The sequence below is a fragment of the Eulemur rufifrons genome, chromosome 16, assembly GCF_041146395.1.
Source record: "Eulemur rufifrons isolate Redbay chromosome 16, OSU_ERuf_1, whole genome shotgun sequence".
Classification (NCBI taxonomy): domain Eukaryota; kingdom Metazoa; phylum Chordata; class Mammalia; order Primates; family Lemuridae; genus Eulemur; species Eulemur rufifrons.
In genome coordinates, this window is record NC_090998.1 from 26,611,067 (window position 1) to 26,628,219 (window position 17,153).

The window sequence follows — 17,153 nt, forward strand, 5'->3', positions numbered from 1 at the left end:
TCAGTGTTCTTTAAATTTGTTGAACAAGAGTGATATTTAACATATTTAAAAAACAGTAAGGGCAATAACAAATCAGACTACACATTGACTGTGAAGATCTTGTGAGACTGAGCTGGTACACACCAACCAAATGCTAACACTAGGTTTGACCATACAATGGCACTATGATTACCCTTGTCTTTTAATTTTTTTATGATCAGAGCTCTTAATTTGCAATCATTTGATACCTCTGAAATTATTCCAAACATCCTTCTTTCCAAATCACCACCTCCTAACTCTATTATTTCTCTTCTATAATTATGTGATCTCACCATAACCTTATAGCTATTGATCCTATAAACTTTCTAAATCTATCAGCGTCTAAAAAAGGTGAGAAATTTTTCAGTAATAAGAAGCAGGAAAAGGGCAATAGCTACTTTGTTTTATTTTGTTTAAAATGATAGATAATACTAGGACATGTTTGAAATTGATGAGAACGATAAAGAAGATAGACGATGTGGGAGAAAGGATAACTGAAGGAAATTTATGAGAAGTTGGTGAGTCCCAAATTTATATCTCTAGCCCAAAATCCTCCTCTAGCTCAAGAGTTCTATCTCTAGCTACCTATGGCAACTCAACTTAGATGTATCACAGCAATAACATTTTAACATGGTCCAAACAGATATCTCCTCACAAATCTATTTCTTCCTGTCATATTTCCCATCCCTATAAATGGCACCTCCAACCTCTCATACTATAAAATTCAGAGTCATCCTTGATTTGCATATTTAATTACATATTCAGTCCATCAAGAAATTCTATTAGTTCTATCTGCAGATTGGTCCACTTCACTTGCATCGCACTGTTGCCATCCTCTAATAAGGCAATTTTGTCTACTATCTAAAAGAGGACTAAAATAACTTTCTGCAGTGAGGGAAGTTTTATATCTGGGCTGTCCGATGTGGTAGTCACTCACTACATGTAGCTATTGAGCACTTGAAATGGCTATTGCCATGGTTTTTTAAATTTTTATTAACTTAATTTTTAACCTATTTTTAATTTCATTTTAGAATATTACAAGTATACAAACGTTTTGGTTACATAAATTGCTTTTGTACCATTTGAGTCAAAGTTATCAGTGTCCATCATGCAGATAGTGTGCATTATACCCGTTAGGTGTGAATTTACCCATCTCCTCCTCTGCCCTTCCTGCTACTTGATTTCTTTTTTTTTTTTTTTTTGCTGCTTGATTTCTGATGAATGTTATTTTCATATGTGCACATAAGTGTTAATCGATTAGTTGCAGTTTAATAGTGAGTACATGTTGTGTTTGTTTTTCCATTCTTGTGATACTTCACTTAGAAGAATGATTTCCAGTTCCAGCAACATGGATTGGACAGTGTAGATCTACATTACACTGTAGACATAATTCTCCCTGTTGACCCACACAGCAGCCAAAACATCCCTCAAATTACTCCCCTGTCAAAACATTTTGTGACTTCCTATTGAACTGGAATAAAATCCAGACTCACTACCATAGCCTGAGCTGCACAACTGGGCAAAGCCTGTCTCCACCACTACCTTCCCTCACACTCTGCCCTCACTCAATCTCCAGCCACTCTGGCCTCTGATAGTTCTCTAAGTTATCAAACGCTTCCCAAATTCAAGGCCATTTTTTCCCACTCATTTTCATAATAAATACTTGCTATCAAGCAGTGTTCTAGACATTGGGGGTATTGCAATGAATAAAAGAGACTAAGTCCTGTTCTCAGGAAATTTTCATTCTGGTAGAGAAGACAGATTATAAACAAATAAAATATATACTCTTCCAGGCCATGATAAATGCCAAGAAAAAAAGGTGGAGGAAGGCTATTTAGACCATGTGATAGAGGAGGCCTCAGATAAGGTAACATCTGAACAGATGCCAGAATGATTGACGAAGTGAAACTTGAGGTCTCCTTGGGGTAGAGACAGAATGTGCTTGGTTAGTTGTCCCTTCTTCTATGTGAGGATCCAGTAAGAATGCGCTGCTGTATCTGCAACCCAGGAAGTAAGCCCTCAGTAGACACCAAATCTGCCGATGCTTGGATCTTGGACTTCCCAGCCTCCAGAATGGTGAAGAATAAATATTTTGTTGCTTATAAACTACCCAGTTTATGGTATTTTGTTATAGCATCCCAGATGGGATAATAATCTTTCTAACCAGCTGGGAGTGTAGCCATGGAGCTCTAATATTCAATAATTCAAAAATCCTTATAGAAATGGCACATTTCATTGAAATAAAATTGTATGAACATTGGGGAAATGCTTCAGGATATTGGCCTGGGCAAGGACTTCTTGAGTAATACTCCTAAAGTACAGGAAACCAAAGCAAAATTGGACAAATGGGATCACATCAAACTAAAAAGCTTCTGCACAGCAAAGGAAGCAATCAACAAAGAGATAACCCACAGAATGGGAAAAAATATTTGTGAAGTACCCATCTGACAAGAGATTAATAACTAGAATATATAAGGGGCTCCAACAACTCAATAAGTAAAAAAAAATCAAGTAATTCAATTAAAACATATGCAAAAGATCTGAATAGACATTTCTCAAAAGAAGATATACAAATGGACAATAGGTATATGAAGAAAAGCTCAACATCATTGGTCAGAAAAATGCAAATCAAAACTACAATGAGATATCATCTCACCTCAGTTAAAAAGGTTTTTATCAACAAGACAGTAATAACAAATGTTGGCAAGGAAGTGGAGAAAGGGGAACCCTCATAAATGTTGGTGTTGATGGAAATATAAATTAGTGTGACTACTATGGAGCGGGGGATAAAGTGGGGATGGTTAATGGGTACAAAAATATAGTTAGATAGAATGAATATTGGATAGCACAATCAAGCGACTATAATCAACAATAAGTTAGGGTATACTTTAAAATAACTAAAAGAATGGAATTGGAATGTTTCCAACACAAAGAAATGATAAATACCTGAGGTGGTGGATACCCCAGTCTCCCTGATTTGTTTAATTCACATTGTACACCTGTATCAAAACATCACATGTACCCATAAAGACTTACAACTATTATATGCCCATAATTAAAAATAAAATTTAAAAATTGATCACATGAGAATGCTTTAAATGCTCAATGATGGACTAAGTAAATTTTGCTAATATGTATTAGTAAATACAATATTGTAAACAAAATGATTATATAGATCCACATTTACTGTGATAAAGAGGACCCCAAGATATTTTTGAGAGAAAAACATGTTAAGGAATACCATCTGGCATGATATAATTCGTGTAAAACTATACAAAAAAAAGTGTATGAGCTCACAAATAAATGCAAGTCCCCTCACTTTTACATAGAATTATAGAAGCTCATTATAGAAATATGAGTTGTCTCATTTGTAATCATTTGACATCTCTGAAATGTTGATCAATCAGAACTTTTAAAGAGGAATAATGTTACCACACTGGACAATATCAAAGAGTGAGAAAGAGAAAAGTAGTCCTTGACATACAGAAAATAGTATAACGCTCACAGCTAGACTATGTTGTTCTTCTATTGGACATAATCTCATAAAACATCAATAGCAGGCAGGATGCTGTGAGTCCATGATACAGTGAGATTAAAAACTAGGTCATGTACAACCATCAAAATAGCAAACACCTCCCTCTCGTGGCTAAAACCAGGGACTGCTACTTCCTTACGAATTATAGTTTTATTCTTGCTCTAGTCAGGCCTCCCTATGATTGAAATAGCCAATCCTAAAATTGCCCCTTCCTGACAGCAACCAATCCAGAGCAAAGTCCATTTCCTTAGTCTCTCTCCAAAATTACCTAAAGATGTTACAACAGGTTTTTTCCCAATACCCTCTTACTGAGAAACCCCATGGTTTTTCATGGTGTATATTCTTCCTCTCTGCAATGAGTCATAAATCCAATTTGTTCAATTATAGGTGTGTTTCTGGGGTCTTTGTCTGAAGGACATTGACAAAAGTTAGGGTTGCAGAGTCTAATACTATGGAGGCCTCATGTTAATCTTAAGAAAAACTAATAGCTTGACCTTTTGTATCTTCCCTCCTCCCATACTCTAATTGCTTTAGAAACCCTAATAGGAGTCATACTCATATGATACTCATATGATAAGAAAAGTTAGGCAACTTTGGAACTTCAAAGCAAAATGCTGAACTCATTGATGCTATAAATCTGAGAGTATCATAGGAGGGGGTCAAGGTCCCCAGAAAAAGATAACATCAAAAACCCTCCTCTTGCCCTTTGTGCCTTGCAGTGGTGTCCTAAGTGGCAGAACTGGGAACAAACTAGAGAAGTAGATGTAATAATGGATTACAAGGTCTTTCAAAAAGCTTCTCCCTCTACAAGTCAGTCTCAGAAGAAAATATCGCTAGATACTCAAGCGTGTTAGACACCATGTGGTTAGTAAATCTCTACAGATCATTCAAACTTGGTAAGGTAGTGTAGCTCAATGGCAGACACAAACTTCACAGGTACAAGGCCTTGGGTTCAACTCCCAGCACCTCCACCTGTTAATTTCTCAGTCCTCAACACCACATCTCAGTAAAGATTATTGTTAATTGGCCTTTCCCCCTTTTTAATTTACCGTATGTCTAAAAAGGGGCCCCTACTATAAAGATGAAACCTGATACTGGTAAAATTGAGTAAATCAATTTTCAAAAAAGTTATCACCTCAAAATGCAGGTTAGGAAATAAATCCTCTTAAAACATATGACCTCTAGAGAGAAACAAAATTAGAGTTCCCACTAATGGTAAAGTGAGATAGGAATCACTGGACTAAAGATCAGGAAGAGCTGGGATGGGGGTGGGTGTCAAGATCCAGTGTCCATGGTGTCATGCCCATTCCACTGTGCTCACCAATGCTCTGGGATTCTGATGAGGAATCTGATAAGAAGTAATTGTCAACACGTGACATTGTTCCCAGGTCAAATGTGGATCATGTTTTCCATATATATGTGCATTATATAAGTACATAGTGCCTCTTAACACAGGCCATTTAAGAAAGATCAATTTACCAAGTAATCTTGATGGCTGATTTGTTCTGTCATAAATAGTGGCATAATCCTGTGCACAGTTCCAAGACTCTTCTGTTATAAAGTCTTCAATCATTGCCTTCATTTTATTTCCTGACATAGAATAAAACATCCAAATGCAATTCAGCATGTTGGGATAAATGTTAGGATAATTGGGAGACGTGATCTCAACAGAACCAGATCTGATACTAGACATCCTTGAGGCAAAGAGAAAATAAATATTTAACACAATAATCAAGGAGCTGAGTTACTTCCTGAACCTAGTTTTAACGTCTACAACTAGGGCATTAAACCCAAACTGCAATATAGTTATATCAATTTCTATCACTGTTTCTTTGCATTCACAGTTCCTTATGTATATTGATAAAAAGTCTGAATGACTTGTTTTGAAAAACTGACCTCCCCCCACCTCAAAAGATGACAGACTGGAGTTCTTTGACTTTAAATCACATACTGTGAACTCGTTAATTCACCACATCTACATTTCAATGTAGTTTTGTTGCTCCTATTTGATATACAATCTTATTTAAGGTTCACGATCATAAGAAATATGATGACATTCAACAGATGTGTCCTAAGGTCTTTAGAACTTCCCTAAATTTGCAAATACCACATTAATATTTCATTTCCCCCACAAATGCAGTAAAAAATAACTTCAACATCATGAAATATGAGTAGAGAAAAAGGCAAGCAGGTTACATAGATCTGGGTGCTTAGACTAACTCCTGGAGCTCCTAAAGTCCAGGTTCACAGCATGTACAATTCAGATAACTAATACTTATAATGTAAGGAAATTTGGATCACTCACAAATAGTTGAAACTAGGACATTAAGGTTCACAGGGCCAAGAGGTTATTATGCCAGGAAAGAAAACTGGGCAATTCAATGATATTTTGAGCCTATTCCAAATGTTCTAGGTGTTATCTAACCTAAAATTGAGGCCATCCAAATATTAATTTAATCTATAATCTTATCACCTTAATTATCACAATGCAATAATCCAGCAAAGAAAAAAAGACAAAAAAATACATAGTCTAAAAAGCATAAAATACACGGAAAGAATGGTAATGAATAGACTTAAAAATAGCTAGGATTTCCGTAAGCAAAGCAGATGTCACTTTTACCCTCTCATCAAACAAAGAGCTACTGTCTTATTCTCTACTCCCTAATCTACCCAAGGTCTCCATTGATCCCAAAGTTGGATACTAAGAATATTAATATGAGTTCATATTTCACTATAAAGGAACTAGAATCAGGCTATAAATATCTGAAAGTTTTAATAGAAGTCAGCGTATACCATTTACTAGACAATGTTTAGCAGCAAAGATATTCCCAGCTATATTTTCATAGCATCAGCTAACTAAAGCCAAGTCAAATTCTGTATCACAGATTTCTTACCTCCTCCTTTATGGTCTTATCTTTATCATTAATTTTTCTTCTCATGGAATTTAGAATAAGAATATTCAGAATTAATATTACACATTTATAACATATATTCCGGGTCAAAACTAAACATTTTTCTGACTATAACAATAACACATATATGTACATTGTAAGATATTTCAAAAATACAGAGTCCAAAGAAGATTAAAAGTCTCCTGTGGTGCCTCCTTTAAGTAACTAATATTTGTTTTAATGTAAATATTTCAAGGCCTTTTCCTATGCTATATATACATTTTTTAGAAATTGTATGCCATTTTACACCATTATAAACTTTTTTCTGCCCACTTATCATAACTATTTTCCATGCTATTAAATAATCCATATAAATTTTAATGGCTCTATATTTTATTCACACAGATGTACCATAATTCCTATTGGCATATTTTAATCTGCACTCTTAAGACTATGAACGAGTCAGTTCTTTAATAAACCTCACACTTGAGGTATAAATCTCTTATAATTTTTCTGTCATTGGAAAGATATCTGCATTAAAGTTTTTCTATGTTTATCTGAAAAACAGAATTGAATACACATAATAGTCTCTTTCCTGAGTTAACTTATACTTTAGCTCTGAGGCAGGGGGATTCCCAAAAGCAAAATAGATGCATTTCTAACCCATTCATCAGCTAAGGAGCTACCTCTTTATTCTCCACTCCTAATCTGCCTCAGCTGAAATGTCATCTACTTTATTCAAACAAACAATTCTTGAGCACTGCCTATTTACCAGGCATGGTTGTAGGTTTCAGGGATGTAGCAAGGGACATGCTTGGTGTGACTGAAGAACAGCATCAAGGTTGGCATGGCTGGTATGAAGTCAGCATTGGGGAAAATGGCAGGAGAAGACATCAAGGAGGTAGTAAAGTGCCAGATCATAGCATCTCGTAGACTCTGTAAGGGCCTTTAATATGAACGAGTTGGGAAAACGTTGGATTACAAACAGGAGTGACATGATCTGAATGTAATTTTAAAACGATCACTCTGGTTGTCATGAGTAAAATAGACTAAAGGAAGACCTGTAATAGAATGTTATGGTGGAATCGTTGAGTAGTTGAATCCTGATCTATTTTGCTCAAAGACCCACAAATTAACTATACTTAATGTGAAATGTTAAGGATGACCAAGTTTAATGGCTTGAGCAATTTAATCAGTAAAATGGAACTAACAGCTACTGAGATGGGGAAGATTGGTGGAAGAAGAGTTTGAAGACAGAGAGATAGGAAATCAAGAATTCGATTTTGGTCATGTTAAATCTGAGCTGTTTACTAGATATACAGGTGGAAAGGAAGGCACCTAGATATACAGTGCTAGCATTCAATAAAGAAGCTGGGACTGGAGATATAAATATGGAAGTTCTCTGTGTATAGATGGTATTTAAAGCTGGGATTGGGTGAGGTCATTTAGGAGTGAGTATAGGTAAAGAAGGAAAGAAAGTCAAGCACTGGGTCCTGAGACAACTGTCTAAATACCGTAATACAGTTCCTGGTAAATGCTCTTCCATGAATCCAATCCCATTTTTAGAACAAGATATTTTTTCCTTCTTTTGTCTATTATGGCCTTAAGATTAAAAAGGTTTATTCACTCATTGGAGAAAATTTTGAGAATTTAAAAAAAATACTCATAAAGATGTTCAACTAAACATATTGATGTTTTCCTTTAGACTCTTATTCACGTTTTTAAAAAAATTAAATTGTACTACATAGTACTTCATCTTGATTTTTGCATTCAATATTACATGTAGGATTTTCCTGTTTTACAAAAAAATTATGTGCAAATATTTAATAGCCACATAACAATTTACCCTATGGATTTACTAAAATTTTCTTAATCATTTTCCCATGTATTTTCATTTTTGGCCACTATAAATAATGCCAAATGAACTTCTAATGCATAACATCTTGAACATATATATATTTTTAATAAGTATAGACACCAAGTAAGATATTATGAACTTAGAGTTTTGAAAAATATTTCTACAGAAAACATACTTTAAATTATAACTCAACATGAAAATGTATATTTTATAAGTATAATAATTCTTCAAAATTTTTGTCAATTTACTAGATAAATTTTTTTCTCATTTCTGTTTTAAAGGGGCCAAATATTTTTTTCTTGTATGTATTTATTTGCCTATAATTTGCCCATTCAGGTCATTTGCCATTTTTAAAATTAGGATATATCACGGAAAACAGTGATTCTGAGTTGTATTTTGAAATTGGTTAGACTCTTATTTATTGTACTTATAATTATTTTAATATTAGGAATTCTCTAATTCTACAAGAATTTCCAGTGTTTTATACTTGCGTTAATTAGTGTAGAGTAGAAAGGTCATAGTCAAGGGTTAATTATCATAAGATTGACAATTCAAATCTGCTTCCTATGACCAAACTTTTCTAAGTTTAATTGATCATATATAGTATTTTTTGATAAATGCAGTTTCCTATAAAACTCATGGTTTCAAGGTTTCAAGTCAAGGACCCTAAAACTTTTAAGTTTTCCACTACTGCAGGAAAATTCTGTCCTTTTTAGTAAGCGGATGGCCAGAAGACCAACTTCACTGTGACAAGAAACAAAATAAGAGATTTAATTTAGATTGTTTAGTAATCAAGTATGTAAATATTCACTAACCTTTCTTATCAAAAGAAGCTAATGGTTAGTCCTCTCCTGTGTTTTGTTTTCAAAAGCACTTGGGTCAATAGTTTATTATTCTCTTGAAAAGTAAGTCAAAAACAAAAGGCTAGTGGCCTCTCCTTTAACTTTAAATTTAATCAAGGCTAAGTCAAAGATATCTGGGGCCTATAAATTCTACAGATTTGAGCCTAATACTGATTTGTAAACACTTCCTATGTTAATTACTTTAAACATTTCTCAGAATTGTTGAAAATCCCAAGTTTGTTATTTATTTTTTTCTGTTGATGCAGAAAAGTTTTTAACTGTGTAAGAACTTACTGAGAATTTGTTTTCTTCTCTTGCTTTTATATGAGAAGGTCTTTCTCCATATACAGTTAATTACCAATTTTTTCCACTTGTAGTGGCTTAAGAAAAATGCTTAACTCTTTAATCAGTTGTGTGATGTGATGAATTTTATATATTTCCTGAGTAGTAATGCCAAATTTACCACATATAATGGTCTTAAAATTTTCTAGAGTTCCTTCTAATTTCTTTCCACTCATGTGTTTTTCCTATACTAGTTGTAATTATCATTGTTTTAAAGAACGCTTTAATATCTGACAGAGCAGTTCACTTTCCCATCTTGTCATTCTTTTCCTCAAACAATTTTTGGTTAGTCTTATTTATTTTACAGGATAAACTTTTTAGTTATTACCAATTTCTTCCTCATCCCTCCAAAAAAAATCCCATTGGGATTTTGTTAGAAAATACATTATATTTGTAAATTAATGTGGGTTGAATTGATATTATATCTTTCAGTTTGGAACATGATGCTTTTATCTATTCAAATCTTTGTTTGCACATGTCTCCATAAAGTTTTATAGTTTGCATAATAAACCTCACATTTCATTTTAGGGTTATTCCTAGTTATATAATTTTGTGCTAACTATAACAAATGATTTTTCCATTATGTCTTCTAATTTTTACTGCTATGGTTTTAAGATTATGATTGCTGTATATTTAACTTGTACCTATTTTTCTAATTTATAGTAGAAACTCATGACATGTGATACATTTTAATATTAAGTTATCCTTATGTTTTTGGGATAAATCCTACTCGGTTCTTCTAAATATTCATTGGAAAATCTGTTGAACTCAACCATTGGCTTACCCCACACAAAGTAGTACAGAGTATGCCACTCTGGCATGAAGATTATTTTGAACTGAAGGCAATTGGGGAAGAAAAAAGCAAGAAATAAGAAAAAACTCTCTGCCCCTCCACCCCCAGGAAGGGCAGGACAATTCTTAATCACAGAGACAACTCTAGAATTTTATCAGCCCAGAGATAGCACTAGAGGAATCCACATAAAAAATCTTGCTAAATAATCCTTATTTTCTATTAGTTTCCCCCATATGTTTGCCTTCCCACAATTTTTCACTCCTAGAAACTCAAATCCTTTTTCCTTTTCTCCAAATTTATTGTTCTTTTCTTAAGATGTTACATAAGCCCAAGTTCTAATCACCTCTGAATTACTCACCACTGAGTATTTCTATGGAGATACATGATCATGACGCATGTGTTAATAAACTTGTTTTTCTGTTTTTGTCAGTGCAATTTGCAGGATTCCCAGTCAATGGTCTAAGATGGTCTAAAAAAAAAAAAAAAAAAAAAAAGCAACTTCTCTACACCAACTAAAGGAAAAAATCATTTCCTCCACTATTACTATTGCTACTCTCAATACTTCTCTTCTGACACCAGATGTGTGTGACTTTCCGCCTCACAATAACTTGTTTAGTTCTCTGGCATACAACAATGGGGTATCCTACAAGTCAATTCAATTCTGACACTATCTACCTGGGGTTAAGCACAGATCGTGAAGGTTAAGGGGTTCAGTCTCCCAAGATTGCCACCCTCCTCCCCACACTTCAGATGCCAATCACAGGTCCTAGTTGTCACCTGAGTTACTGACAGACTGGCTATAAACTGGAGGTTCCCACAATCTTCTTCCCAGGTTTGATAATTTCTAGAGTGGCTCACAGACTTCAGAAAAACACTTTACTTACATTTACCAATTTATTACAAAGGATATAACTCAGAATGGTCAAATGAATGAGATGTGTAAGTCAAGATATGGACAATGGGCACAAAGCTTCAGTGTTGTCTGGGTGTACCACCCTCCCAGTAGCTCTAAGCATTCGCCAACTGGAAGCTCTCCAAACCCTGTCCTTTTGGGTTTTCATAGAGGCTTCACTATATAGACATGATTGATCCCATCATTGTTCATTGGTGATTAAGTCAATTTCCAGCCCTTCTCTCTTCCCCAGAGGTTGGGCTGTAAGTTCTATCCTCTAATCACATGGTTGGTTCCTCTGGCAACCAGCCCTCCATCCTGAGGGGCTTTCCACAAGTCACCTCATTAACATAAACGAAGGTTTGGTTGAAAAGAACTCGTTCAGAATCATAAAAGACACTCCTTTCTTACCACTTAGGCAATCACAAGGATTTAGGAGCTCTGGCCATTGATAAAGACCAAATATGTATTTATTATATGACAGTATCACAGATGGATAGAGGGAAAATAATTTTTTTCCTCTCCTATGCCCCAGAGCTTATAAACCTTATTTAAAGAAATTTAAATTGAGTCATACAACTTTTGGGGGAAAGAAAATAGGAAATAGTACCTATGTTTTATGAATTAATTCTATGAAAAACAGGTATATAGTTCATTAACATAAGTTATAACTGACATTGCCAGTGTACTTTTCCTTTCCCATCCATTTCTTTATTTCTTTGTTCTTCCAGCCTTTGTGCACTCTGACACCTAGAGGAGAGGCAATAGGGAAACAGTCTAATCTTTTCTTCCAAAGCAGCACACTTTTAAGAACAGGAATCAGGATAAATGTTTCTAATCCAAAGATATTGTTTCTTACGTATTGATTAACATGCATTCTCTTATTTAATTCTCAAAATAACCTCATGAGGCAGTGCAAGGTAACAGGTGTTCTGTAAGGCAAGAATGGTAGAAGCATACATAATTTTCAAGGATACTGCATTCTCCCCATAGGAAGCTATTGTTGATACTAAATTGGCTCAGGAACCCAAGAAAGCTCAGGGTTTATTTAACATTCCACTAAGGGGAAACAAAGATTGTTAGTGCACTTACTTCTGAGCTGGTAACATAAATCCAAAGAATAAAAAGAACAGTGGTTTAGCAATTGGCTGTTGTATCAACTATGAATAGGACCCTACCTGTGTGTAGAGTGACATTGGTGTCTGGCTCCTTCTCAGGGAGGCAAAGGCCAGCAAAAAGCCATATATTCTCTTTCTCCGAGTTTCAGAGAAACCCTTATTTCATTACACATTTGTATCCTTGATTAAGTAAATTGGGAATTTATGGTACAAAGTATGTGTGAGTGATGGTGGGGTGTCTCTTATTATAAATAAAGAAATCGAGTCTCAGAAAACTTTCCCAAAGTCACTGAACTAGTATGTAGTAGAACTGAGATATGGACCTAGAACTATCAGATTCCAGAACTCTGGACTGCTATGTCTTATCATTTCTGGAAATGTTGGTTGACCACTCAAAGCCCATTTCCATTTTCTTTCTCCCTAGTCCCCTTCCAGTCAGGTGTGGCTGTGTGACAACTCTGGCCAAAGAGATTTAAATCTGCTACAAAATTCTTGGAAAACATGCTTGCTCTCTTGATAGGGACATTCCTCCCTAACCCTCTCTTTCCTTCTTCCTTCAATGTAATGATGAGAACTAAAATAACAATTATGCAATCACGAGGAAAAGGCCAAAAGAATCACAGTAACTTTTGTGCTGGCAGAGATGAATTGTTGAACTATTAAATAACTTCATCTACATACTCCCAGATATCTCTCTTAATAAGTTTAAGTCACTATTAACCAGGTTTCTAGCTACTGCCTAACTGATAAACCCTTTTAATGCCTTTTCCTGTGATTATGTTGCCTGATTAATAGTACAGTCTCAATATTTATAGGTTATATTGGTCTAAAACTGCTTTATACATCATTCATTTTTTGTATTTCTGAGAAAATTTAATCTAGGTGTGATCCATGTGGGAGACACAGATGCATTTTATTGTTAACTTAATCTAAGAGGATGTCACCTTAATTTTAAACCTAAGAAAATAATAACAGTAAGGCTATTTCAACATCATATAAGACCACCCTAGTTGATGTCATGTGTAAGCCACATACTGAATATAAAACAATCTAAAAATGTTTCATAAAAGAAAATCAGTATCTTAGTTCTCCATGGGAAATTAGTTACCTATTTTTCCTGCTCCAAATCCTTCAGAAACCCACAGGTGACTATGACAGGCTAAGGTTCTTAGCTCCTCCATCTGGAAGTGGATAAACATAAAGGCAAAGGATGTAATTTAAAGGGGCTACTAATCCCCATTGGCAATGATGGCATAGATGAGAGAGACAAATGATTTCTAAACAGAATACACTTATTTATTCAGAATTTAATGCATCAATTTTATTGCTTTTCAGTGAGCCTTAGTTTTTATGCCTGTTTCTTTATGCCTGGGTGAGAGAAATATTTCTACTTTAAATGATACCAATTAATAATATTCTCTAATACCTAACTTTTCAAAAGTTACAGTTAAGTTTACACATTATGGTGAATGGTTGGTCCATCAAGTGTATTGTTCTAAATCCTGATTGGTAATCTATAAGAGTTGAAGGACCTAAATGTGCCATAATTTGCCCCAAATTCTCCAAAATCTCTTTCATAGAGATTTGGCTTTCTACTTTGCCTAATAAATTGGTCTCTTTTGTTGAGAAAATACAATTTACCAACAGGAATGCTCTTACATTGTTTTCTTTCCATATTAAAAGCCATAGATCAAGGGTTACCTAAGAGTCTATTTTTTAAGGGGAAGAAGGTGGAGAGTAATGCTTTAAGCAAATACCAAGTGTTGATGTTAGTCAACTGGTTTTTCACATGCTCCATTCATCATCATGAACATGCCTCCCTTATCTTACAGTGGCTCCATGAGAATATCTTGGGATCTGCATGACTCTGGCTGCCTTGGTCAGAAGAGCATCCTCAAAAGTGACCACATGCTCTTGGTTTAGAATTCTGGGAAGGTCTGGTTATTTTACTGTCCTTTGGACCTAGAAGAAAAGGAAGCAGAGGGAATGAGAGTAAAATTAATTTTTAACAGGCTTATAATATGCCTTTTCAGATCAAGGTAATCAGCTCTCCTCCCTAATTGTCTTAAGTAATTATCAGGATATGTTGGTTTAACTGAAAACTCTTCCCACATTAAATATTCAAAGATACAGGAAAAAGCACATCCCTCAGAATTATCTTTGACATAGCCTAGGGTTTATAGAAGATTATGTGGAAAACTATAGATAATGCCTGTTAACTGCCCAATTCCATCTAAAAGCAATTATTTTTTTTTACTCCTTCCCCTCCCCTGTGCACCGTGCCTGAAAACAATATTCTTAATATAGTTCCCCAAAAGAAAACTTTCATATGATAAGAATGCTTTTATTTATTACTTTTTTTTAACAAATATACAGTATACACAGGTCTGGAAAAATATATCCTCTGCAATGCTTTTTGGTGCCAAGGAGGGAAATTCACTTTCAGTTGTCTACATTAATCAAGAATCAAAAAGCCTTATTAATTACATGTTCTAAAGTGTAATCTTACAATTCTGAATTGTATAGTTTACATTTATAATGCTAGAATCTAATCTGTGTAGTTTGTTTTCAAAACTTAATCTTTTGTTATTACATTACTACAAAGAAAATTCTGATACAGAGACAAATTGTCCAGAGCTGATCACTCAGCTAAGATTTAGACCCAAATCTGATCCAAAAGAATTACAGCAGGAGCAAAGGTTCTCTCTGGTCTAAAATCACAATCACAGTAATAATAATAAAAAAGTTATCTCATAACCAACATATCTTAGCCATGTGGAGAAATCATAAGTCAATCAATCATAAGTCAATCAATCAATATATCCATTGAGCAGTTTTTCCCTTTTGGACCTGATCAAATCTTAGATGACTTGAATAGATTTTTCCTCTCAAACATAAATTAATTTTTCACAGAAACAATGTCTTACACAAAATGCTGTAAGTGTTGAAATATTCCTAAAAAATATTGACATGGATTTTTAACTTTTATAAGTTTATAAAATGACCAAACATACTTTGGACTTTGAAGACAATATAGCTTATGCCAAAAGCACCTTGTACAAAGGAACGAAATGCCACCCTCACCAGTGGTCCAGAGCTCATGAAAATCATCAGATAAACCCTTCTCCCACATAATTTACCTATTTTTTTTAAATCAATTCTAGTAAATAAAAAAGAAGAACACACATTTTAGAGCAGTTTTTATATGTAGGCAGTTTAACCTACAAGGTAGAAATTTATTCCATTCTGCAAAAGGAGGACACAGGGTTCCAGAACTCAAGTAACTCACTCAAAGTCATAGACTGGGGGTGGGGGATGGAGGCTGGGGGTTAGGGGGAAGCTAGGATCTCCGCTCGGGTCCATGAATCCAAAACTTATCAAAGTTTACTATGTTACAGTGCTTCCTTGAAGGACACTAGGTAATAAATTATGTTATTTTTAAAATGGCACTGATATGCCATTTTTCTCCTAGAAAAGTAACCTACTTATTAAAAACATCTCAACACAAAGAACCGCAATATAAAACTTTCTACTTGAAAATGTATTCTTTTCCTACAGTCAATCTTCTATTGAATGCTTTGAGAACCTAAATCAAAGATGGAAGGGAAAATTATAATCATAATTCTAAATGATTCAGAGGGCTGATTAACAAGGTGTGGAAAGAATCCGTGAGTTTCTTAAAATAAAACTCACCCACATGAAGAATAATTCAGTATCATTTTGTAACATTTATTTGAATGTCACCTGCTCAGAAAGACATTTGCTGATCATACTACACACAACTATGAGGCACATACATCCCAGATATTTTTTTTCCCTTCCCAGTTCATTTTTTTCTCCTTAGTTCATCTAAGATATCATATATTTTATCTTATCATCTGTCCTCTCCTTTATAAGCTTGATAAAGGCAGGGATTTTTGTCTGTCTTGTTCACTACTAGATCCCCAGAACCACAAAGGCCCAGTCCCTAGCCCAGAGTAGGTACTCCACAAATACTTGCAAGGAGGGAGGGAGGAAGGGGGAGGATATGCCAAAGGAAAAGAAGAAAAAGAATTTAGTTGGGATATTAGGGCAACTGACGTTAAAATACTGTTTGAAGAATGATCAAACATTTATTTGTAGCAAGTAGAGATAAATACAACTCTTGAAAGAATTGCTAGCTTTCACAGGGAGAAACACAGCATTTACAGTATAGAAGAATACTATGCAACTTGAGTAAGGGGTAATATTTCCATTACAGTCTTATAGTTCTGCTAGCTATAATCTAAAGTGTCAGCACAATTCCACAAGGTTCAAGCTGACAATTTCAAATCAAAGAAATGCTAGTCTGGAAAATTATAGGTGCTTCTCAGTTAATCTACAATAAAGTCAAGCATCGTTTTCACTAGGGAATAATGATAAAGGCAAGTTTCCCCAGAAAATGTCTCTCTCTATATATGAATCTAGTATGTCATAAAGATAGCTATAAATTGGGAAGAAAAAAATCTTTTTTTAAAAATGAAACAGGTAGAGTCACTTTACCATATGAGAAAATACATTTCAGCAGAGTTAAAGGCGTAGTTTTTTTTAATTATAAAAAAGATTGTTCCGACCTCAGAACGGAGAATGATTGTTTAAGCATGAAAACAATGAGATGAATCAAAGACATGTATGGATAGATCTAAAGAAATAAATTTTAAAATATTTACATCAATGTATATTAATAATAAAACCTAAAGCAAATGACAACATTAAGAATAAATGCTTAGGAAGATGGCTGACTAGAGACATCGTTTGTTGGATCGTCCCAGCTAGAAAGTAGTATATTGCACTGAGAAGAGCAAAGAACAGTTACAGCCCAGCTGTGGATTACAGGGAGAGACAA

General features: G+C 34.5%; 1 protein-coding gene across 1 annotated transcript in view; it reads right to left on the reverse strand.

Annotated features, from left to right (window-relative positions):
• OVCH1 (ovochymase 1) overlaps positions 1 to 17,153 on the reverse strand; it is a 67,079-nt gene that overhangs the window by 4,319 nt on the left and 45,607 nt on the right. Inside the window, 5 exon segments of the mRNA XM_069491210.1 lie at positions 13,398 to 13,482; positions 13,484 to 13,536; positions 14,116 to 14,209; positions 14,211 to 14,251; positions 15,304 to 15,429. Coding sequence (XP_069347311.1) covers positions 13,398 to 13,482; positions 13,484 to 13,536; positions 14,116 to 14,209; positions 14,211 to 14,251; positions 15,304 to 15,429 — 399 coding nt within the window.